At 43.2% G+C, this 23,504-nt stretch overlaps 2 protein-coding genes across 4 annotated transcripts; both read right to left on the bottom strand.

The window, feature by feature from the left end:
• Positions 1 to 404: 404 nt before the first annotated feature.
• Positions 405 to 9,486, bottom strand: MIIP (migration and invasion inhibitory protein). The gene is made up of 10 exons (XM_068916160.1): positions 9,356 to 9,486; positions 7,509 to 7,696; positions 6,454 to 6,954; positions 5,716 to 5,818; positions 5,066 to 5,177; positions 4,801 to 4,865; positions 4,214 to 4,343; positions 3,746 to 3,842; positions 2,738 to 2,845; positions 405 to 2,369 (listed from the first exon to the last, which is right to left on the bottom strand). Exons 2-10 carry the CDS (start codon positions 7,677 to 7,679, stop codon positions 2,205 to 2,207), a joined length of 1,452 nt encoding a protein of 483 aa, XP_068772261.1. The 5' UTR covers positions 7,680 to 7,696; positions 9,356 to 9,486; the 3' UTR covers positions 405 to 2,204.
• Positions 9,487 to 9,741: 255 nt separating this feature from the next.
• On the bottom strand, positions 9,742 to 23,380 carry MFN2 (mitofusin 2). Of its 3 annotated transcripts, none has more exons than XM_068916156.1 (19): positions 23,317 to 23,380; positions 22,771 to 22,922; positions 22,307 to 22,485; positions 21,490 to 21,625; positions 20,964 to 21,126; positions 20,289 to 20,413; positions 19,886 to 19,994; positions 19,681 to 19,788; positions 19,147 to 19,300; positions 18,814 to 18,881; positions 18,526 to 18,647; positions 18,076 to 18,202; positions 17,280 to 17,384; positions 16,664 to 16,766; positions 15,768 to 15,988; positions 15,472 to 15,621; positions 14,330 to 14,526; positions 13,815 to 13,949; positions 9,742 to 12,951 (listed from the first exon to the last, which is right to left on the bottom strand). In XM_068916156.1, exons 3-19 carry the CDS (start codon positions 22,479 to 22,481, stop codon positions 12,882 to 12,884), a joined length of 2,268 nt encoding a protein of 755 aa, XP_068772257.1. In that variant the 5' UTR covers positions 22,482 to 22,485; positions 22,771 to 22,922; positions 23,317 to 23,380; the 3' UTR covers positions 9,742 to 12,881. The 3 variants fall into 3 exon arrangements, with proteins under 3 accessions (XP_068772257.1, XP_068772258.1, XP_009669715.2); XM_068916157.1 differs by lacking the exon at positions 23,317 to 23,380 and adding an exon at positions 23,190 to 23,285; XM_009671420.2 differs by lacking the exon at positions 23,317 to 23,380 and having other exon boundaries at positions 22,771 to 22,934.
• Positions 23,381 to 23,504: the final 124 nt, after the last annotated feature.

Genomic DNA, 23,504 nt, shown 5'->3' with positions numbered 1-23,504 from the left:
AGCTCCACTGGAAAGCCTGTGTACACTGGTTAGATTCTCTGTGCAAAAGAGATCATCATATACGCTTACTCTGCACTGATATGAAGACCTAACTACACAAGCAACATAGAACCATCAGGTCATTCTCTAAGTTAACAGGCAAATCAGATTCTCTACTCCAAAAGAATAACAAATCACAGAATAGTTGAGGTTGGAAGGGACCTCTGGAGATCATCTAGTCCAACCTCCCTGCTCAAGCAGGGTCCTCTAGAGCATATCTCCCAGGACTGCGTCCAGGCAGGTTTTGAATATCTCCAGTGAAGGAGACTAAACAAGAAGCAAAGCAAACAACTCTATGCCAGTTCAGACAAGAAAGTGAATTAAGGTGCCAATATTTTAACACAGAAATTGAAAGGAGTTCCCCTAACATGAAAGTGAAATGTGAGACTTTATTAGCAAAAAAAGACACATGGGATGGCTCAGCTGATTTAAAAAACAAACAAACAAACAACACCACCACCTTTGAGTCTGTGAGCCTTTGGGGAAAGCGCCATCAGAAAAGGGGATCTGAGAACACAAGAGGAAGGATATGAAGGGAGAGTTAAAGCTAGCCTACGAGCGCACTTGAAGTGCGTGCATGGGGAAAAGAATTTTCTTCTGAACATCTGCTACTCTGCACAAGGTCTGACAGGCTAAGGCTCAGCCTGGCGATGGAGTTCAACTGAGTATTCTGAGTTAGGAGGGAAAAAAAAAAAAAAAAGAGAGAGAGATTGATTCCATAAACAGGTAGTATTTTTCAATCTGTTTCAGCTTGCAAATGAGGGCAGGGCTTAACAGGCCAGAACCACCATGCAAAGAGAAAAATTCAAATCAACTTGCATAAGCAGGTGCAGTATCTCTGACTTCTTTCATCTATTTCTAGAAGAGAGTCATACTACACTTTCAAAAGTCTAAGAGGTTGAATGCAAATGTCTTGATACATTTTGAGTTTAGCATTGGTTCTGCCCTGCATGCCCCAGAGAGACCTCACGTAAGTTAACCTTACAAACGGAAAAAATGAAGTACTGTAAGGAGAGCAGGCGTGCTGTATTTACTTTATTTCAGGAGAAATTAAGACGTTTATAACTTCTAATGTTTTGGTATGAAGTCAAGGTGGTAAAGATGTTGAAAATGCCCTGTTTTGGTATAACATTTTGCAATTAACATTTTATATTTGCTGAGTGCTTTTAAATAAGCATTTTCAATAATGGAAATAATGTGACAAATTCGATTCACTTTCCACTGTCTACACAATACAAAACTGATTAGGCATGCTTTTCACCTTCCATTCTTGTAACAGTCTCACGTTAAAGTTTCATAATCTTGCAACTTTCCTTTCCTTGCTTAAAAAGGTCAGTCCATACATATGATGTACAAATGGCATATTGGACATACAAAGTTCATTTTATTGCTTTTGGACAAGGAAAGTAAGATCATACAAATCTACAAAGTAAGTTCAAACAAATCACACCACAAACTATACTAAAACAAAGTGTATTAACAATTCCAAGGGCTTGCCTCCAAAAAACTTGGAAAAGCAGAGGCAAACGTAACTTGTAGACGTTTTAAGGCATTATCTAATTTTTTTGATTAATGCAATCTCATTCTATTTTAACGAGTTTTTTCAGGTCCATAATGACTGTGATGTAATGTACCCCTGTAGCTACAGACATTGGACTGAAAATTTTTTTGGATTTTTGTTTTAAACTAAATCATTGAATAACCCAAGGTTAATGAACTAAATAATCACGTTCCAGATTGCTCACATTTAGAAATGAGCACCGCTGTACGTAACACATTGTGCCAGGCCATTCATATGCCAATTCCTTACCCTGACTTTCAGAATTAGCATTACGTTTCTGGTTTACTTCACTGAGGTGGCAGATGAACTCTGTACACATCTTTTGCTGTGGCTGTCCTAGCGGTAACAGTACTTATCATCTTGTCCACATCCCTTTACCCAGCCCGAGGCAGCAGAGCTCACGCATCTCCTTAAAGCGGCTGCAAAATGCACAAAGAAAAGGTAAAAACACACAGGCAGGTTTGTAAATTCAGGTATGCGTATTTGGGTGTTTGCGGATGTGTATGACTAAGAAAATAAGGAAAATCTCTTCAAAGATATATTTTTAATCAGTCTTTTCCACTCCCTTCCCCCATCTTTTCCCTGGAGCAATCAAGCCAGCGGATCACACAGTTGAGGCAGTAGTATCTAAATTTGGAGTTGCTCTGTAGTGTCCAGGTTTGGTTTGCTCCCTCTGCTGAGAAGCACTGCTAAATCTCAAGTGTGACAAGTGGGTCAGGTTTAGGAGCTGGTCAGTTCTGGTTCCTCCTGACGCTCTAGACACCAAGTTCTGGAATTGAAATGAAGACATCATTAATCAAACAATGCCAAAGCGACTTTTCTGATTATGCTGAAGGTAAGTGAGCTGAACAATTTTTGACTTTGTGGTGTTGTTATCCAGCTCCATTTGCTTTTTTGTGTTTGTGCACACTAGTCTACACTGCAGCAAAAGAAAACGTTTCCCTGTACAGATAAGGAACTAGAAATGCTCTGCTTCATGCTGCTCTCGGAGGAGGCAAGAAAACAGCATCCAGCACGTTCCAGGCTTTTTCTTTAGCTGAGGCAACAATGGTTATCATAATCTTTAAGGAGATAGGGTTGCAATTCCCATCTGTGCAATTTATACAGCTGCAGGGACTCTTAACAGGCTATTCTTACCAGGCGAGGATGGTGAGAAGTCTTGTCTTCCAGCGAAGTCCGCAGATCCAAACAGCTGAGTGTGGGGTTGCTGGAAGGGATGGCATTTTCCCAGCCAATCAAGCAATGCTGTGAGAAGAGATGGGAATGTTGCATATGAATGCCTTCCCTTTTAGTCTGTTGTGGCCTGGTCTTTCTAAATAAGAACTTCTCCACAGGGAGCTCGGGAAGATACTTAATTTTTGAGGAGTTTTATATGACTAAAAGAAGATAGAGAAGAGATTTCTTCCCATGAAGTGAAACTGCATATCTGTACCCTCTTCTACCTTTCACTGGCTAATTATTTCTAAACTGATCTCCTGCCTTGTGACCCCAGGAACCTGACCTCTCTGAACTTCTCTCAGCTGACTCATCCATTTCCCCAGCCCTCACACTAGGCTTCTTCCTACCTTTTCCCTGGAAACCGCTAGGGAGGGCTAGGTCTGGTCAGTAATACTGCCTGCAGCATTGCCCACTGGCTGGAACGCAGGACCAATTCTGTGGAAACAGTTTTAAACTCAAACTTGCCACCAACTGTTGATTTTGCCTGACCACTACGCAATGTGGATATTTCACAGAAGTTTGTCGTTTAGACTCTCTAACATCTGTGGAAAGAAACAGGCACTCTTAGCTACGGTTCTTCTGGCTCATGCTTAAAATAGGTCAGGTAAATCATGCCCCAGAAGTATACAGCTCCATATGGCACTTCTGTTTCCTCAGCGTAAAGCGTTTGGAGGTTCTCTCTGTAGAGAGGATGATATACATTATATCAGTTACGTAAAGGGATGAATGTGGAAGCATGCACCAATGGCTTTTCTTGCTGTTTCAGTGACCCAGATCAGAACCTCGTCAGAGACCGGCTCAGAAATTTTAGTGCAACCCCTGCCTGGGTGATTGAGTCCCAGATTCTCTTTCTCTCAAGCACTGTCAGAATGACCAATCTAGGTTTTACTACCAGTGTAACAGTACAGCAAGAAGACAGCATCTCACCGAGGGTAAAGCTAGACTGTCGGCAGGTTCAAAGCTTTTCCTGTGATGGGCATGGTATTTGTAGGCAGGCATAAGAGTAGACCTGGGAATGCTGACCCTGCAACCACACAAGGGAAATAACTGCTTATACCTTCCACAAGGCAGTGTTCCTTCCCCACTCAAAATCCAAAGGTCTAATCCCAAAGTGAATCAGTTTTGGACTAGAGCCTTAGGACGCTTAACACGTACAGTTCAGGCTCTGGACTGCATTCAGAGCAAATACGCATTTCTCACTGATTTCAAAACTATTTCTATGTATAGAAAAGATCAATAGTATCCTTGGTGGTTTTTAAGCCAGAGATCCCTGGCTTATGAGAACAGTAGCCTTATAAGGAGCTATTTTGAAGCTGTCTCCTTCACATAATCAGCTTTTTCTTCCCCACTGTCTCCTTGAGTTCTGCATATTACAAAGTAATAGTTCTCATCTACCTGATGTAGGCTGGCTCTTCCCGAGTCTCTGGGGGCCAGTGAGTTCGTGGGATCTTACACACAGGGCAGGCAGATTCTGAATCCACAGGGACAGTGAAGAGGCGCTGGTTTAGTCGATAGCAGTAAATACCTGCCACACAGATCAGAGAATCATCCGTGCATTTCTAGTTTGTCAATAACTTCCTCAAGCTAGGCACCAAAGCTTTCTTTTACCACAATGCCACACATACATTCTACAGAGACAGAGCTGCTTTTCCAAAAAGCATCTTTTACATTTCCTGTCCCCAAATAAGTTCCTAAAAAGCAAAAACAAAACTCAATGTCTTCAACTTAAAAAGGAACTTAATCAGTTACAAGAAACTGACAAAGTAATAAAGACCCCGATGAGAGAGGATCCCTAGAAGACTCTCTTTGGAGCAGGAAGCTGAGTCTGGAGTAGAAGTAGCTGCTGAAAATAAAACATTCTTCTTTGACTTATGTGGTGTGGGGCTCTCCCACAAAGACAGCCAAAGACTGCCCAGTGGTTTGTTCACAGAAGTGGATTAGGAAGAAATTTGATTTTATATTTATGAGAAATCTGATCTTACACTTATGGGAACTGGTTATCAAATCTGGTTCCTGCTCAGAAAATACATAATCCAGAGCCTTGGGCCTAAAGAAACAAACAAACAAAACTGTCAGTGATTGGGAGGGGCAGGCCCTCTGAACAGACCCCACCTTTTCCAAGCATAAACTTCTGAATGGGAGGTGAAGGCCTACAGAGCCGCCCTTACAGTTTCCCACTCCAGCCGGACTACACTTCTCATTACTCTAGAGGGATCTGCTTCAGCGCTTTCCCCTATACCCACTTACTCCAGGTGGTGCTCATGGACACACGCTTCTTTGTTGGCCTGTCGAAATGCCTTCAGCTCAGCAAAGTATTGGTCAGATTTTTCTGCTACTGAAGAGTTTGTATCTAGGAGTCCTGAGAACAGCAAGAAGAGAAATGTTCAAGGCTGTATTGAACCTGGGCAAGCACCAAAGCAAGCTTCATGCAAAATGGTCAAGACGGCCAAAAGTACCAAAGAAGGCAAAATGAGGAGAGCACATCATCATGCCAAATCAGAGATTTCACTGTGCGGTTTGGGTCCCTTAGGGAATCTGTTCATCTCAGTAACTTGGTATTCCCTCTGAGCACACTCAGCTTTGCCATTTGTGCCTGGATTCCCATGCCAGCTCCACCTCACTATTCCAGGGAAGCATGGATCATCTGTGGCCCAGCTGAGGAATGGTTTCTGAAACAACTGCAGCTCCTCTGCCGAGACCTGTTATGAGGGCTTAATGACACTGGTGACTACTGTGTGGAACACATCTGCTTTTCATGCCCCAGTCCCAAAATATTTAGCACCAGCTCTAGCCCCATGGTTCTGTCGTAACTCAGACTTAAAGGGAAGGTAAACTGTGTTTTAACTCTTCAGATTACCACATCGTGCTGAAAGCTTTGCTTCAGGTTTAGGACTCACCTGCAATCCAGTCATAGCCCAGGAAAGGAAGTGCAGACCAGCTATTCGCAGGGATGGTGTATTCTTCAGGCTGAGATTGAAAAGTCACGTGACCAGCTTCCTTCTGTGATAAGAAAACAATTCACAAAGACTTCCTGCACATCTAGCAGGACACTCTAAAGTACAGTTTGGGAGGTGGCGGGCAACTGATTAAATAGGACAGCTGTGGCCGAGTTTGAGACTGGAGTCTACCTATACCCCTACCAGTAATCTGCTTTCCAGCCTTTTGATTTCTCAAGCTATAGAACAGAAAGAGGAGGCAAGCGACTTGCCTAAGGTTAGGCAGAAAGTCTGGGTCAGGGCTTTCCACAGAAAGCCGAGTTTCCTGCATCACGCATCCCCAAACAGCAGGCCCCTTGAGCTGCCTGGGAAGACGATCATGGCAATAGCCTACCCTCCAGGCTTAAGGAAACAAGCTATGTAGCAGCAGCAGTGCATTAGCCTGTTTTCCATGAGCATATGCAAATGGCAAGAAGTGTTACAGTGAGATGGTATAGTTTCTTGGCCTTTGATTCAACAGCTAAAGAAGGTAGAGAATGAATGAGCTGCTGACAGCCTTTGGCTGCGAAAACTGGGGACAGTTCTGACCTTGACTTCCAATTTACAAAGCGGAACAAGGTAAGCAGTGTTTTCCTGATCTTTCCCCTGTCTCCCCACTGACTTGTGAAAATAAGTAAGGGCACTAGTTTCAGTATTTACCTTCAACTCTTTGGACTGAGATATCAGCAGGATTGATTTAGGGGTTACGGGCTCTTTAATGAGTACAAGCTGCTTGCTGGTCTCTTCATTTTGTATTTTGCTCAGTGATGGGTCCAGATGAGCTGTAAACTGGTCTGTCTCTTGGAGACTGTGTAGGAGGACAGACTGTTTTCTGTTCTCTCTGTGTCCCAGGAAGGAGGATTCTTTCTCTGGACTTTCTGAGGCATGGTCATCCCTATCCGCTCTGGATATTTCTCTGCCACGTGTAATGATTGCAGACATTGGCAAAACATTTTGCTCCTTCCCAGGGAAGCTGGAATCTAAACCTACTACTTTCTGCATCTTTGCTTGCTGTTGTTTTCCCTCTCTGCAATTCCTGCTGAGCATCACATGTCTGAGTGATGAGCACAGGGCTGCCCTGGCTGCATGAGCTCTGGGTTCCACAGAAACCAGGATTGCAGGATCAGCTGCAGCCTTCACAGCACCAATTTGATTTTCCTTCTGTAAGGACAGAGACTCTCACACCTCATGATATCATCCAGACTACAAATACTTTTCATTAGGACATTTCACTTAATAAGAGAAATTCAACCTCTCCTTCCAGTCTGCTCACCTCTCTAAGTTCCCGTGGGGAAAAAAGAAAAATTCACATACTGCTTACAAGACTTAACTGTTAAATGCTGTTTGGAGAACATACAAAAGAGACCCACTGAGAGCTATACGCAGCTTCTTTCCTAAGTGGAGGAGCTGCTAAACTCAGCCTTTGTGCTGAGAAGCAATGAAAGGATTATGTTCCAGGATGCTTCTTCCTAACTTAGAGGAACCTACATATCTTAGGTAGGAAGCGATCTCTGAAGCCCTTGCAAGGGGAACATATTTGAGACCACAGGATAAGCAATAACCAAGCCACTTTTCTGATTCCGTAATCTACGTTCTGCCAGTTGCTCCACGTGTATACATCTCCCTTTACTGACCAACTCCATAGGCAGAGCTGCTGCCCTCCCTTGTAAAACCCATTTGCTTCCCAGCACTTCTAGCATGGACCCAACACATACCCCTCGCTTGGGCACAGGGACAGATATTTCAGCAGCTATTTTTTTATGAAGAGATGCTGGAAAGAGCGGCTTGCTGGGAAGTCTTTTTCTGATCTCTTCCTGCTTTATTCTGAGCCTTTCTAGAAGGTCCTGGTTGGCCTGCCGCAGCTTCTTCAGGTGCTCTAACTCCATCCTGTGGACACCTTTTCCTGTAAAGCCAGAGAAAGGGCAAACTGCATGAACGGGAGCATTAGCAAAGCAGCAGATTCAGGAGAAGCCAGATAACTACACTTTCAGAGGACTCTTCATAAGAATCACTTTCCGGTGTTGGAGTGTTGGGAGCAATCATTGCTCCTGAGAAATCAGCCAATCTCAAAACTCTTTAAGCTTTCTAAGAACTAGCATCACCACACATTTCTCTTCCCTCAGATGTGCTGTCAGATATTTGGGCCCAGAATCTGGTGGCTGACTGAATGGAGACGATAAACTTTTCAGAGGAAACAGTACACACGAAACACAGTTATGCCAAAAAGCCAGATGAGAGACACCTGATTCACAGAGACTGATATTTAGAGAGAACAACCATACATAAATCTGCTTTACTATATTCTTTTTAAGCATCAAAGTTCATATTGTGATAATATTTAGAAGTTTCTTAATATTCAAAATACGAATAGTGAATACGAATCATGTCCAGACGTATTTAGTCAAAGCTATCCTCCATATTCCCTAGGCAGGAAGACTCCAAAAGGCTCAGTGGAGTGATGACTGATCAGGGCTAGGGCTCAGGCAACTCCAATCCCATACATTAATCACTAAAGGTTGCTGTTCTTTTATTAGGAGAAGAGAAAAGGGGAGGTCAAAGGAAAAAAAAAAATGAGAAACTTATTTTAGAAGAAAAGCTACCATGCTATTCAGCATAGACACAACATCGCAAGCTCCTCTAAATTTGCAGAAAATGTTTTACTAAAGAAAAATAACAAATAACCTTTGGCTAAAGCGATCAAAAATGTTCTCTAGTAAAACCATGCACATGCTTCTCTAGGAACTTTGGTTCTAAAGGATTCCTAAACCCTTCTGCAAAGGGAATCTGATTTGTTTTTGTGTCTGCCACCATAGCAACTGGACGTGATGACTCAAATCCACTTACTGTACAGAAAAGTACTGGGAGGAACGAAGAGCAGCGCTAACAACTAAAACAATACAACATATAATATTTAAAAGAACGGAGCAGTGCACTACTGGACATCAAATAAAAATATCACCCTTGAGGCACTATACTTCTTTGAGATCGTTTGAGTAAAACGGAGGTTCTCATTGCATCTGCAGGACAAAGCTAACAGTATCCTCTTATCGTTACTCATCAGAAAGCAAATGTTCTGAAAATAACATTAGTCAAGGGACTTTTTAGAAGGGTTTTACCAGATGAGGTCCACTCTCGGCCTAACCTCAAGCAGCTGCTAATCCTTCATCCTCCACCCCAAGCGCTCCCTACCACATCAACCTTGGGAAACTGCTTTAGAATCTTTTTCGAAAGGGAGCTTAGATTCTCTCAGTTACAGAAGGGGGGGGGGGGGGAAATCACCTCGGGAACGAAGTACAAGCAAAAAAGACTTCCAACACCTACGCAGTGCACAGGAGGGAGGTCCCTGCATATTCCTTACAAAATTCCCCTTCCCTCTTTAACAGGCGAGCTTCTCAGACCGCAGGGATCTGGTAAATCCTCCCCCGTCCCTCCCCACCGGCCAGGGTAAGGCTGGGGGAGTCTGCAGGGCTCCACGCCGCAGAAGCCGCTGGCGGACCGCGGAGCTAAAACCTCTCCGCGTCCGTCCCCCCCCCCCCCAACCTCCTCCGCGTTTCAGGCCCACCTCTGCCGCGCTCCGCCTCTCGGAAGCCGCTCAGGCCGCAGGCGACCCCGCGGCGCGGGGGATCCCCGGGCCGCTCCGGTCTCGGCGCCGGGACTTCCCAGGGCAGCCCCGCGCTCCGCCGCCGCCGCCGCTCCCGGCCCGCGCAGGCGCCGCCGCCGCTCCGCCCCTTCCGAGGGAAAACTACAGCACTTCAGACGGAATCTCAAAGACTTTCCATCAGACGACGCAGGGTCTGTTAAGCCTTTCACACTAAGACTGCAGTTTTAAGATCGCTATCCAACAAGCGATTGACTACAACACAGTAGCAGGTCATCAGCCTGGCTGTATTCTACTTACGACTGAAGCCTTTATATGGAGGCATGCAGAACAGATCAGGAGAAATCATGTTCCCAATTCATTTTTTTATTTTGGTTTCCAATGTTTACAGCATTGATACAGGAATAATTCATGCAAATTTATCACCTTAAATACAGCAGAGAGAAAACTCACTGGTAAGAGTACTTTGAAGAGCCCCATCAACATAACAACAAGAAAAATAAGTAGCAGCAATAAGATAAAGTGCATTTAGCTGGTCTTCCTTAATAAGAGTTTGGGGGAGCTTGCCCTTGGAAGTACCTGGTCTAAGGATTATTTATCATTCCTTATGGAAAGCAGAAGATAACCTCCTTGCTGATAGTGTTCATTCCTCCACCAATCTGAATTAAAGAAGAACAGTCATTATCTCGATTACTTTAAGAGGAATCCAACTCATAGGCAAGTCCGTTCAAGTCCAATTCTCAGCCACTTGGCTTCTAGCGACAAGGGTTACACGCATACTTAAAAAACATTACTTCCTTGCTCCTGAAGCAGTTTTGCTTCTTAAAAAATTGAAGTGGTTCTTTCCCCCGTTCTGTAGGTTGTTTCAATGTTACAGCAAGAAAGCCTACATCACCAAAATCTGCACGGTATCAGGAACACATACAATAGCAAGACATCAGATTCTAAGAACCCATGAACCTCTCCCTCTACAGATCAAACGCCAGCTTTAAAGATCAGATCATTTCTCAGATTTCCCCTTAAGCCCTGTTAAAGGGATACTAGGAGCACACATCTTCAAAAGCCTGGTCAGCACTTCAGGTAGTCTAGAGGTACATCACCACCACCCTCTACCTGGAACTGGCAAATTGACTGCTGTATCAGGGATGAGCTTAATGTTTGAACTCAACTGCACGGAACATAGCTTATTATAGATGCTGAAGGGATAGCTTGGGAGACTCCAGATCTGAATTTATTCACATAATTACAGTGGATAATTCCACTTATTCTGGTATACTTCACCACAAACCTACAGAACACAATTTCCAGAGGCAAGGACTCCAGTTTCTTTCCTACTCATTCGTAGATCTCAGATCCAAGCCATACTTCAGGCACACCTCAGGCGAGTCCTGGTGACTGCCTGAGGAGAGTGACCGCAGCCAATGAAGAGCCCTCAGGTGAAAATGGCTTTTAAATTTGGGTTGGATTCAAAGCTGTCCACTGGAAGTGAAAGATTTGTTCCTCTAACACCAACTTATGAAGCACCTAAATCTCTTTGTGGAATCCATTCCTTCTCTCCGCTCTAGTACTCCGTTGTTTGCTTCCTATATTCCAGGGACATAGCAAGAGTCTCAACCTGCCAATTCCCAACTGACCCAAAATACTTGAAATCTGACTGGAAAGGTTAAAATAGCCTCAAGTACTTACTGACACTTCACTATTTTTTCCTCCCTCAAATATCAGGCAGCTTCTCCTTTCAGGAACTTCCGGTGAAGCAGTGGATTTGTCTCAGGCACATAAATACATTTGCATCCGAGCGCGAGTTGAGAAATCCTAGGGCCAGCTGATACCATTTTTAAATAAAAAGTCTCATTGTCAATATGACCAAACAAAACCCAACAAACACCTTTCAGTAGTTCTGAACTCAGAGCTGGGACCTGCTCACAGATAACCCATATTTTCTAATATGTGTGATGCTGGACAGATTTAGGTTAGCATTAACCTCAGAACTCTAGGGCCTGATTCTGGATTCCTTAGAGATATTTGGGGTGAGGGGGGAAACGGGAACAGAAAGGTCATGCCTAACGTATGCCGTATAATACTGACCTACCAAGTGGAAAATAAATTTTGCAGCAAAGGAACCTGATCCTAGCGCTACTGAAATCAGTGGGAATTTCTTCTTCATCAATTACAATTAGGAAGAGACTGAAGTCCTTACAATTCCTAAATTTTAGAATTAAAAATTGCTTTGGGGAAAACTCAAAGATCAGTTTGATCTGTTTGCCTATAGAGAGCATTTAAAAAAATATAAGTTGCCTTAATCCAGTCTTGTCCATGCATGAAATAGCAGACAGGTCTCTCCAGCACTAGAAGAGCTGCACTTGTCAGCTCATTCTCATACTCTCATTTTAAGAAAACAGAAACAACATTGAATCATATTACTGCATGGACTCCATCACCCCATGGAAACTCTACACGAAGCAAAATCTCTTACAGCTTGTAATCCACATGCCGTCCTTGTGGCCTAATAGCGGTAATGGAATTCCAAAGTCCTGCTTCCAGAAACACAGCTGTGCATTTCCAAAAAACACATTCATCAACTTATCTCATAATGCAGTTATTCTGTCAACTGGCTTTCCTTTTCAGTCCTGTTTTTCTTCCTCCACAAGCTGCCAAATTATCAAGACACCAAAAAAACAAACAAAAAAAAAAACAATACTTGCTCCTTTACAGGAGCTAGTTTTGTCTTTGCAAACTATTTGTCTGTGATGTGAAATGGGCCAGGCTGCTTTGTTGAACTGAAGAGCTCTGAAGAGGAAGAAACCAACGCGAAAGACAGTAAGTTTACTAACGCAAAATCTTAATCCCTCTCACTCTGGGAGATAACTGGTTTTGTTCATAGGTTTGAACATGCTGACAGCAACAAACTTTTCTATGAAGAGATAGGGTGCAGTTGTTCTTTGTCATGTTTTGTACTTACTGAAGGTTACCTAGGAGATAGGCTGGCATGGGCTGTAGCAGTATTGTGAAAATATCTTTACACCTCCGTGCCATGAGAAATCTGTGTTGGGACAAGTAGCTGCATATCACGCATACATGAACTCGGGGCTTTGAATTCAAAAAGTTTATCTGCATGTAGTAAAATGACTGAATCCACAAGGAAAGATGCGTTAGAATGACTTTTAACCTGATATACCTTTGTTTGCTGTTTTAAATTGGCTGTTGCTGAACTTCATTTTGCTTTAAAAAGCCCCCTGTTAATGTATGAGGCAGACATTCCTTCTTAAGTAGCCCAGCCTCCCCAACAGGAAAAAGAAGTTGCAAACAGCTAGTGTTTAGAGGTGTGACATGAAACAGGGAAGCAGAATCCTATCGTTCACACAGTGACTAGAAACACAGCATTTGGCTTTTTGCTCGCTCCCTTTAGGGATTCCATCACCCACCATGTTCTCTGCGGTAATTAAGAGAGAGCACTGAAGGGAAACAGTGTTGATTTCCTTTTCTTCCCACACTATCTGCTTTGCTGCAGGTACTGATGTGTGAACATGTTGAGTTCACTGTCCAGCCAACCTGCCTTATTCCTGCAAAGACAAAAAGTCTCCGTTAGATGAATAAAATAGCTCAAGTCAATCTGGAAGAAGAGCATGACTAAGACTAGTCAACAGCAAGGCATGGAGGAGTGCCATGGAGGTGTGTTTCAAAACAACGCCCTCCAAGTCAGGGATTGCTAGCAGGCAAGTGTCCTTAACTTTGAGGTACCAAAGATTTTGGTTCCAGCTTCAAAGTGATCTTATCCTTTCCGCAAGTAAGGAATGCTTGAAAAATAATTGTTCCTGGTTCAGCCTTTTTAGGGTAAAGAAATACATCAGATTCAATTGTGTACAAATGAGAGGCAGAGACTTTTTAAATGATTTTAGCATATGCTGAGGGAGCTTATAGGAGCAGAAGACCTGATTTTTAGGAGGGGAAGTACAGAGGAACTGTAATTCTGATCAGATAAAAGCAAGAAGGAAAAGATGTTTTATGAGTCAGAAGATAAGTGATGCTTGACAGTGCAAGGGCTTAGCATCTTTCCTTCTTCTGGAAGGAAAAAAAAAAAAAAAAGAACAAAAGAGCCCACTGCTCACCAATCCCTCAAAAATATCTTTTCTCACCCAACATCCAAGAGACTTTTTTTGTCCATTACAGAGACTACAGGATATTGTTGTAGCATATCAGCGAGGCATTCTAATAGATGGCAACAAATTACTTTTCACGTAATAGTGTAAGGGAACGCTATCTGGCAGAGAAGGAGGTTCGATGTCTGCACATCACAAACTACGATGGAAGGAGGACTGCACTCAAAGACACATCATAATCTGAACAACTTGTGGTAACCTCTACATCACAGGAAAAACTATTATATGCAGACGTTTGTGTATATGTGATGAAAAGAAACTCCTACCTGAGCAGTTTTGCTTTGCTCTGCAGTGAATCCAAAATTTCAATTTTTTTATTCATGGCAGAAATTTCCTGCTCAAGATTCTCCCGTGTGACATCCACTTGCTGACACAAATGAGCAAATGTTCCAGCAAGCTCTCTACAAAATAGAAAGGAGAAGAACAGTTGAGGATGATTAAAGGTAAGATCAAGCACCAAACTCAAGAAATAAATCCTTTTGGTGTGCAGTGATGATACTGACTCTGGAAAGCTCACGACGAAAACATATTTCCATTTCTGCAACTTGTTTTGAAAGATTCAGGTACATCAAGGCTGATGCTAAAAAGCATCCAAACACTGGTGATCACCAAACATCAGGTGATTCACCAAACATAATACTGTTTTTAAACACATGTATATTAAACATGCCTAAATCTGGAGTTCAATGCACAGACCTATCTTGTTTTTGCAAGGAATATTTATTGTCTTAAAAACTCAGCAGAAATTAGAGAAGATTTTAGATGAATGTAGACAACTCACTGTTGGACTTGGTGGCTGCAATTGGAACCTGTATAACTGACGATGAGCTGCAGTTTCTCACCAGCATACTCTACAAACTGGCGTTTGAAAGCTCTCTCCTTCGCCTTTGTGGTCCAAGTGAGACGTTCATATACATAAAGGAGCCCATAAAGGCCCAAAGAAAGAGCAATCAGTCTCCAACCCACAGCCTTCCAGACCTAAAATCAGCACAAGAGAAAAAAAGACACGATTATCACTGAGGAACAACGCTAACTCCTTACAATGGTGTAGGGAGCATTACACATGTTTTAGGCATGTGAAAATGAGCCAGAAACCTACAAAAGATAACCCTGACTTGCAAGTGATTTCACTGGTCAAACAGCTTGCAAGCGACGTCTAGTCCACAAAACAAAAAAACCTTAACCTTTCCAGGACATTTAAACTACGTCTACAAGCGCAAAAAGTACATTCTCCTGTTCGCAAAAATCTCCGTTTCTGACATAAAAGGCATTTTTGGGCAGCCATCTCCCCTTTGAGAAATCATCTGTCCCTAGACACTCACACACTAGAACACTATGTAGACTTGGGACTGGCACTGGAGAGATTGCATTCTTCTTGCAACAGACATTAGAGTTACCAAGTAACTTACGGTAGATCTACTACTACTCTTTAGTTTTGGGAGATTTGGGATGCAAAACATTCATTTTTTTTTCCAGAAGCTAGAAAAGCAGGAAGTTCTGAGCTTCTCTGAAAAAATTTAGGCATAGTATCTAAAATTAAGCACTCTCTTCCCCTTCTGGGAATGAAGATGCACACAATCAGAGGTTGTTGGCAGGAATTTCAGCTTCAACCTCTGTTCCAATACCCCTGTCAATAGGAAAATTTATTCAAATAGGAATTTATTCTCACAGAAGTACCAGAGAAGACTTTATGGGTTTTTCATAACATGCTTTGAAGGTTTTCCTTCTGTCTTCACAACCCTGGCTCCATCCCTAACTACTAGGTCAAATTAGCTCAATATTTATACACAAATGGAAGATCAAAAGAGAAAGTATTTTGCTATCTGTGAATCACAGATACCTACAGAAATCAGCAGGGTAAGTACTTTTCAAGTCAGTGCTCCAACATTATTTACATAAATGCTTCTCAGATTGTCAACCCACCACGCCACCAACCACGAGGATCCCCATGGAAGTTCGGGAAGTTAATGAGGCCAGTCCAGTCACCATAGACACCATGAGCTCTTCCTGGGTCATAGAACCCTGAGGCAAAGGAGGCAGACTGGGATTTGCTGGTGTTAAAGGGCGTTGAATCTAATTAGAAAAGCAAGACAAAAAAAAAAAAGTACAGAAGAAAAACCAGAATACAAGCTACTGCCCTTCCCTCCAACAAGACATCAGCAGCCACTGGAATTAGTGAGTATTAGAGCTACCATCGACCATGCAATGAGGCATCTTACCTGGTCATTATAGCCCATCAAGGCCCGACGACCATTCTTTGGTCCCAAAAATCTATTCACCAGCATCGTCCATCCAAGAGAGAAATGGAATTCTATGTCCTCTTGGAAGTCAGCACAAAGCTTGTCACAGTTCAAATCATAGCTGAGCGTGAAGCACTGTCGGGGAATCAACATATCTATCTGGCCCCGCAAAGAGACTGGGAGAAGGGGTTTTAAACCATCTGCATAGAGAGAAGAGAAACACAATCCAAAAAAAGGGCTACTGGTTTCACTAGAATTAACTGAACTTTCAGTCTGTAATCAGGGTGGTTATTGGTTGTTCTGTCCTTCACAGTTGTTGTTGTTAGTACCTTAAACTTCCTAAAGCCAAGCATGTTGCAAAGTTAGAGACATCTCATAGAAATTATTCTTCAGTGCTTACATCATCTTTACATAACTCAGAAGGAAATTTTTCTATGGACCCTCCCAAATCCCTCAGGTAGCTGATAAAGTTTATAGTTCAGCAAAAGCTTGGAAAACAAAATCTGAGGGCCAGTTCTAAAAGGCGTTTAGGCTCCAAACGGACAAGCATCTAGTTACGAGTCATCCCTGTTTCATTAAAATCCTGATCTGCAAATCTCTGAAGCTTCCAAAGGCACAATCCCTCTCTCATCCTCACGAAGGATTAAGCCGATTGATTACATTTATTAGCAAATCAGGGCACAGGTTCAGGCATAGAGTAGAAAAAGCACGAATAACTAGTCCTCTAAACTAAAGCATTACTAATAAAGATGGAAGTTAAGTTGCTGCCAGCTGCACATCAGCCATCAGAGTAAAAAGAAACACAGAATATCCACCTAGTTGTTTTGCATTACAGTAAAGGAAAGGGAAAGAGAAACACCATCTGCTGAACTGACCTATCATTTCTTGCTGCATTGTCTGCAGGGAAACTGCGATAGCATTGGAGCAACGCTCCGACATGTTACGGCCCAGACCTTCCTCAATGTGTTTATGTAGCTCCTGACAGAAACACAAAAGAGTTATTGGGCTTAAATAAATAAAGGTATGATACAAATCACAGGTTCTAGCCAATTAAAACAAACAAAAAAAAATATCCCCCAACAGGAACACACATTCAACTGCCCACAGCTCTAACATTCTTTTTGTTTTTTTTCTTCCTTTCTTCAGTGAAAGAGAAGAAAAAACAAATCAGGAAGTGTCACGTGAACTCTATATTCCAGGAAAAGTTCTAGGAAAATTTATGTTGAATTTATACAATGCAATACATTATACCTGCATCAGTTTATCAGAGGTTAATTTGAAAAAGAATCCACTCCCTTCCTTTTTTTTTTTTTTTTGGAAGTCACTTGTTACAAAAGTTATCCCAGTGCAAGGCAAACATGAAAAGCTTGGTTCATATCCTAACTGGCAGAACGTTAAGTACTGCAAAGAGCTGGCATGATTATTCACTCAGACCATAAAAATGCCTGCTTGGATGGCTTATGCAACCTGTAAAAAGCAAACATCACTTACGTTCTTGTAAACTTTAAGAACTACTTGAGATGGATGGAAATCTGCTTGGTATTCATCTACCAACACTGAAAGCCGTCTAATTTCTTCAGCCATTGCATTTGATACCTGGAAAAATAGCCATACAGGACCGAGTTACTAAACATTCTGTTCCAAGGAAAGATGGAAAACCACCACTGGAACCACGCATTTCTTAAAAAGCCCTAACAATCAGTTGGGACTATGATTTTGCAGAGCCATGTGGGCCTTTGGGGGTCAACTGCAAAATGCAATACTGGTGACATGCAAACCAAGAATGTTGTATCAAACATGACTCAGAAATATATAGACCTATGTTCTGTGCAACAGTGCAGAAGGAAAAAAAAGGATTAAAATAAAGCCTGTGAAAGATGAACAAGCCATTTCTGTATACTCATAATACAGTTAACACAGTATGTTACTGACAATAAAAATACTTACGTTATTCTAGTCTGAAATAAAAAGGAAGATTATCTGAAAGCTTTTAGCATTTTAGGAAGCATTTAAAAGACTGAAATAGAGTAGCAATAATGCTTCACACATGAATCAAAAATCTGTTTATTCAAAGCATCTTAAATGAGCATCTCAGATTTTCTCCCAAATATTCTACTACTCACCTGTTTTATTACTTCAAGGAGGGGGGAGGAGGGAATAATTTCTTCTGAAAGCATTCCTTCACTACATCTCTAAAATGTCAATTCTTTCTTGGTGTTTCTTCCACCACGCTGGTGACTGTTTCAGACAATCTCTTTTCTCTTTTTAAGCAGCTGCTTTTCCTTACCTGTCTCTCCACTTCTTCTGTGATCTGTTTTATCTTCCGCTTGTAGTCTTGAGTAAGGAGCTCCAGCTGTTTATCAATAAAACCTAAACGTTCCTGTCGTTCCTCTCGCATTTCCAGACAGTAAACTCTGATGAGAAGAAGTGCTCGTCAAAAAGCCAGATCAACACATCTCTGACCTATCAATACTTTTGGAATTCCAGAGACAAGAGAGATTTTCCAGCCCAAGAGCAAAAAGTGGCAACATCTAAAACACGTTACATATGCACAGGATACAGGACAAAAAGGTGGATCCCCTCTAATACTCTCAGTTTGCTAGAGGCAAAACTACTGGTACATGTCCCTCCCGCTTCCAAACACTCTGCATTCTGCTTTGCATTTTAAATGCAGAGAGGTTCACATTGCCTTGGAATGCTCCCAGAACACAAGCACCAAGCATCAGCATCTCCTCACCGCTGTTCCTGGGCGGCAACATGCACAGAATCCATGATAAGACGAACGTCTTCAGCAATCTGCTTCGCTCTCACTGTATGCTGCTCAAATTTTGTTTTCACTGCAGACTGTGAGATACATTCCTGTGTATACAAGAGGCAGCCAAGATTAGCAGCAGTCAAAAGCATACTAATCCAATTTCTTTCCCGTATCGTTTAATTTCAAGATGTGGTCCACTCCATGCTTACTCCAGTCCCCAGCCACCCAAGAATAAAACTTAGAAAGAACGTTAGTACACATAACACTCACCTCAAATCTTCTCTCAAAGTTCTGAAACTCAAACATTCTCACTTGAAATCCATCTGCCAGCGCTCCACCTAACAGAAGGACGGTACAAAACAATCACTTAAGTTTCAAGAAAGCAATCAAGTATCGGACACCAGGAAATACTCCTGCTTTATTTCGAAGTGAACGCAGTAGAGCTGCTGCTAAGTTGTCTCGTTTGTTTTTGGCTTCTCTCTTAATACTCCGACCCCCTCCCGTTTTACCCATTTTTGGGACAAGATGTTCTCTACCTTCCTCCCTTAAAAAAAGAAAGGGGAGGGCGGGGAGAGGGGGAAAATCTCTGCTACCTTTCCTCACCTCCTTCTGGCATCCCTTGAGCCCTCTGAATCCTGGCATTCAGCACTTCTTTTGCTGACACAAAGAAGATTCGATCCCCTGCCTGGGCTCGATCCACCACGCCCAGCTCATCTACCAGGAAACTGGTACACCGCTCCATGTGCTGCCGACGCACCTGAAGCATAAACCCCGCAGGCAGTTAAATCCATGTCATAACAGTTAGATCAGGCTATCAGATGCCCTCTGCTGGTCTAAGCTACCAATACAAAAGAATAAGAGAAATTTCCTCGCTGTTTTATAGAATCTTCCAAAGGTCATCCAAGTGAGGTAACCTCAAGAGATCCCTGTGAAGCTCTTGGTTTCCAGCTGAGAAATGTCAAGAGTCCTGTTCTGACCACTAGCCTACACTCTCTGTAGTCTCCACATTACAGTAGTTAACATCTAAACCGTACAACAACCACATCTAACAGCTTGTGGTTCTACCCACAAAGAGCAGAGTCAAAATGGACTCTATAACGTTCATGCAAAAAGAAGGACTTTAAACACACCACAAACCTCTTCCATGTATTCTGGTTCAGAAGCAGATGCATCCCAGCGGTTATTTAAGATAAATATATTGGGTCGAGACAAGCGTTCATTCACCTTGTGGAAGAACTGTTTCTCCTAGGCAAAATGGAACAAAACCTCTCAGACTAACATGTCAAAACGTTTAGACTTTTAGCCAAATTCACCGAACATTAACAAGAGGACTTGAACATACAGTTTGCATCAATGTAGATTCAGAATTTGCCACAAGGACAAATACATCAGCATCTAGACAGAACTTGTCAATCCAGCTGTCCAGCTCTGTGGTTACATCAATGCCAGGGCTAGCAATAAAAGGAAAAAAAGACATTACTACGCTGTGGAAACATCAGAAATACAATTTAAACACAAACAAGTAGAAAGAAAACACTCCAGCTCTTCAGGCATTCATTTCCCACGTCTGAGCTACGCTGGGTTCTGAGGTGATAAAGAGTGCCGACCAAAAGGAAATAAGAGTAGAGAGAAACCCTGTCTGTTAATTACAGACAGGGTCAATTTCCTTATGTTTGTTACATTTGTATTTGAAGACTTTTTTGTACTAATGCTGTGATAAGCAGGAAAAGAAAGATATCTCTCACCTGTCCATCAGCACCAAGTCATCCTTTAAGAGAGGACATTTGGAATTGGGCCACATAACACTGACTAAACTGCCAGCATCCAGAAGTTCATCTTGATGAAGAGCGTGAGCAAGTTGGTTTACGGTCTGTTTAAGAGATGGACAATTTATAACTTTTCCTGTGTGCTAAGACATGTTAACACAATTATCTCCCCATCAGAGCTGTTCACGGACAGTTTAAAAAAAAAAACAAAAACCAAAAAACACAGCTTTAGGTCATTTCCAGAAGATATAAAATGTGCTCAAGTCTCCTACTCAACAGGCAACCACCTGGTAAAAGTTTGATACACTTTCCTGTCAAGAAAGGCTACTGAAGAATCCTCAAGAAGGCTGTGACTTCTGTCAGTCAGTCAAAGCTTGGAAGAACCTTCTGGGTCATCTTCAGTTCCCTGCTATCACTGACAACTATATCATATAATCCATAAAATGAACAAGTGGCATCCTATAGCTTGCTCTACTCTTCCTGTCCTTCTTATACCAAAAACCTGTTCTTCAGCTCTTCTCTTTGAATGATAAAAATCCTTAACTGTGAACCCAAATTTATTCCTAGTCATTTAATTGTACTGTTCCTTTTCTGCCACTTTTAAGAATGGGGACAGAGCTCTCCTCCTTTATCTTAGGCTTAACAGAGTTGTACCTTGACGCTCTTCTTTTCTTCTGAGCCTTCAGTAAGCAGGAAAGCTTCATGCCCATCTGTTCCTTCTACACGCAGGAAACAGTTTGTGGTGTGTCCAATCCCTGAAGGAAGGACTTTATCCCATAGCATGGCATTTATCACAGTGCTTTTTCCGTTGCTTGTCCTGAAGGTAGATTAAAGAATGGTATAGATGAACTTCTGAGATTCAAGTATACTCATTCCGATATCAAAGACAGGAAGTTCTCAAAACCTAGCCAGTTCCAGAAGCATTAACAAATTGCGTGCCATAGGCAACTTGCAAAAGGATCACTCCATTTTCTTAGAAATTCTCCAAATTGAGTATTGTGTTTTACAATATTTTTTTTCCGATTTACAACAGGACTAGTACCAGGGACTTCTGCCACACGTTGCATTTCAGAAGCTGGATCACTCGTGTTTCTATAAATATTTTTACTGGCTCTGATCCTAAAGATGCCAGTTGCTGTACTGAGGATGGCAGCGTAGGCAACATGAACACGTGACTTACCTTCCAAAAAAAGCCACTTTCATGTGTCGCCTTGCCAGCACTTCGCTAATGCCACTGACTTTTGAGAGGTAACCTTTGACTTCCAATACCTGCTCTTCTGTGGTGACAGGGTCAAGCTCCACATTCCTGTGTGTTTCTAAAGAGTCAAAATACACCATGCCTCAGAATTTCAGAAGTAATCCACCTCAGTACTCAGTGAAACACCTCTGTATGACTTAACACATGCAACTAAATAGCTGCATGGGCAGCCTTGAAACATGCAATCATGTCCCGAAGCAACTTTGCATCAGCATTTATCAGCTGGAAACTTTTGTATTTCTAATAGGGATTCACACCCTTAAGAGTGCCTTAAACAGAAGGGAGCCAACATTTCAAACACTCCATCCTCCTTAAATAATCTGCTGCCTGGGTTTTAAGCTGTTAAAGTCAATTACTGGAATGCATTACATGCCACTAGCAGTGACACCGAAAGGATTATAGAACATAAAACCTAAACGACTTTGAATTTTCCATTTAAAAAAAAATTCAAAACAACATAAAAAACCCCAAAAGGCAGCTAACATCTTTATATGCAGTTCCACAATAAGCATAAACTTAAGTGAGCTTTAAGACAAAGTCCGAGCTTCACTCAGTAGAATGATTTTCTCTCTTTCACGTAAATATTTGCATACAAAGGTGTACACGTGCATAAATAAAAATAAGAACAGGTCTAGCCGTGCCATTTAACTAAATGAATCTTTTTTGGTGTGCGTGCATGGGGAATTACTGAAATAGTCAAAGCTCTCTTACAGAGCTGTAGTTCAAAAATATAGCCTACCTTCTAGGAATGAGGAGCTCTCATTGATGTATGCAGCCAACTGCTCAAAGATACCGTTGATTTTCTTCTTTGCAGTGACAAAATGTTTAAGCGGAGAAGCATTTACCTCAGCCATGTGTCTTTTATCCTTCTTCACTGCAACAATTGACTTGGAACGAGTAAACAACAGGGACATTGCGCTACAGGGAAAAATCCAGTAAATAAAGGTAACTTGCCAAGGGTCAACTGCTATTTAACTAAGCCTCCATCGTTTTAAAAAATTAAAAAGGCAGCTGTCTACCAAGAACTAGATAAATATGTATTTTAAAGAAAGCAATTTTTCACAAACAATTTACCCCATTTTCTGCCATTAGAAATTACTCCAATACCAGAAAAAAAAATACCAACTCATGTTTCCCTCTCTCTTCCAACAGACAGGCCCACAGCCCACCTCAGCGATGACGTCCCCCCTGCGGCCCGCTTACTTTGAGGGTGAGAGCGACGTTTTCACAGCTCCGGCATGGTCCGCGCCGCTCTGCCTCGCGCGTGAACGATCCGCTCCTGCCGCCCCCCTCTCCCCGGCCGGACCCCGTCCTGCAGCTCCTCCCGCGGCGCCGACTCCCGCCTACCCCCGTCCCTGCAGCAGCAGAGGGGCCGGGGCATAAGGCGCTGGAGTAGCCCAGCGCCGCCCGCCATCGCCGTCTCCTCAGGCCTCACAGGGCGGGCGGCGCGCGCCGGGCAGTGCCCCCCCCCCCACACGCTCAAGGGCGGGAAGCGCGCGCGCCCCCCCCTCCCCTCCCCTCACGCGCCGGGCAACGGCGGGAAGCGCGCGCGCCCCCCCCTCCCCTCTCCTCACGCGCCGGGCAACGGCGGGAAGCGCGCGCGTCCGCCCCACGCCGCGCACCTCTGAGGGAAGGCAAGACCCCGCCCGCCGCGGCCGCTGCCCAGCGCGGCCGAGAGCCTCGGCGCAGCCAGCCCCGAGCAGCACCCGCCGCCGCCCACTTCCCGTCAGGCAGCGCTCCGCCTCTCACCTTCACCGTCTCTCCCCCACGGCCGCCATCTTACCCCCACGGCATCGTCACCAGAGACGCCGGAAGCGCCTAAACGTCATCGCCCGGCGACCGGCGGGAGCTTTCCCGGCGCATCACGGGAGTCGTAGTCCCAGGCCGCGCCCCTCCCCCATCCCCCGCGAAGGCTCACGGGAGCTGCAAGCGGCGAC

Source organism: Struthio camelus, chromosome 21 (genome assembly GCF_040807025.1).
Source record: "Struthio camelus isolate bStrCam1 chromosome 21, bStrCam1.hap1, whole genome shotgun sequence".
NCBI classification, from domain to species: Eukaryota; Metazoa; Chordata; class Aves; order Struthioniformes; family Struthionidae; genus Struthio; species Struthio camelus.
Note: the sequence above shows the minus strand (reverse complement) of the source record. Positions and strands in the feature narration are given on the sequence as shown.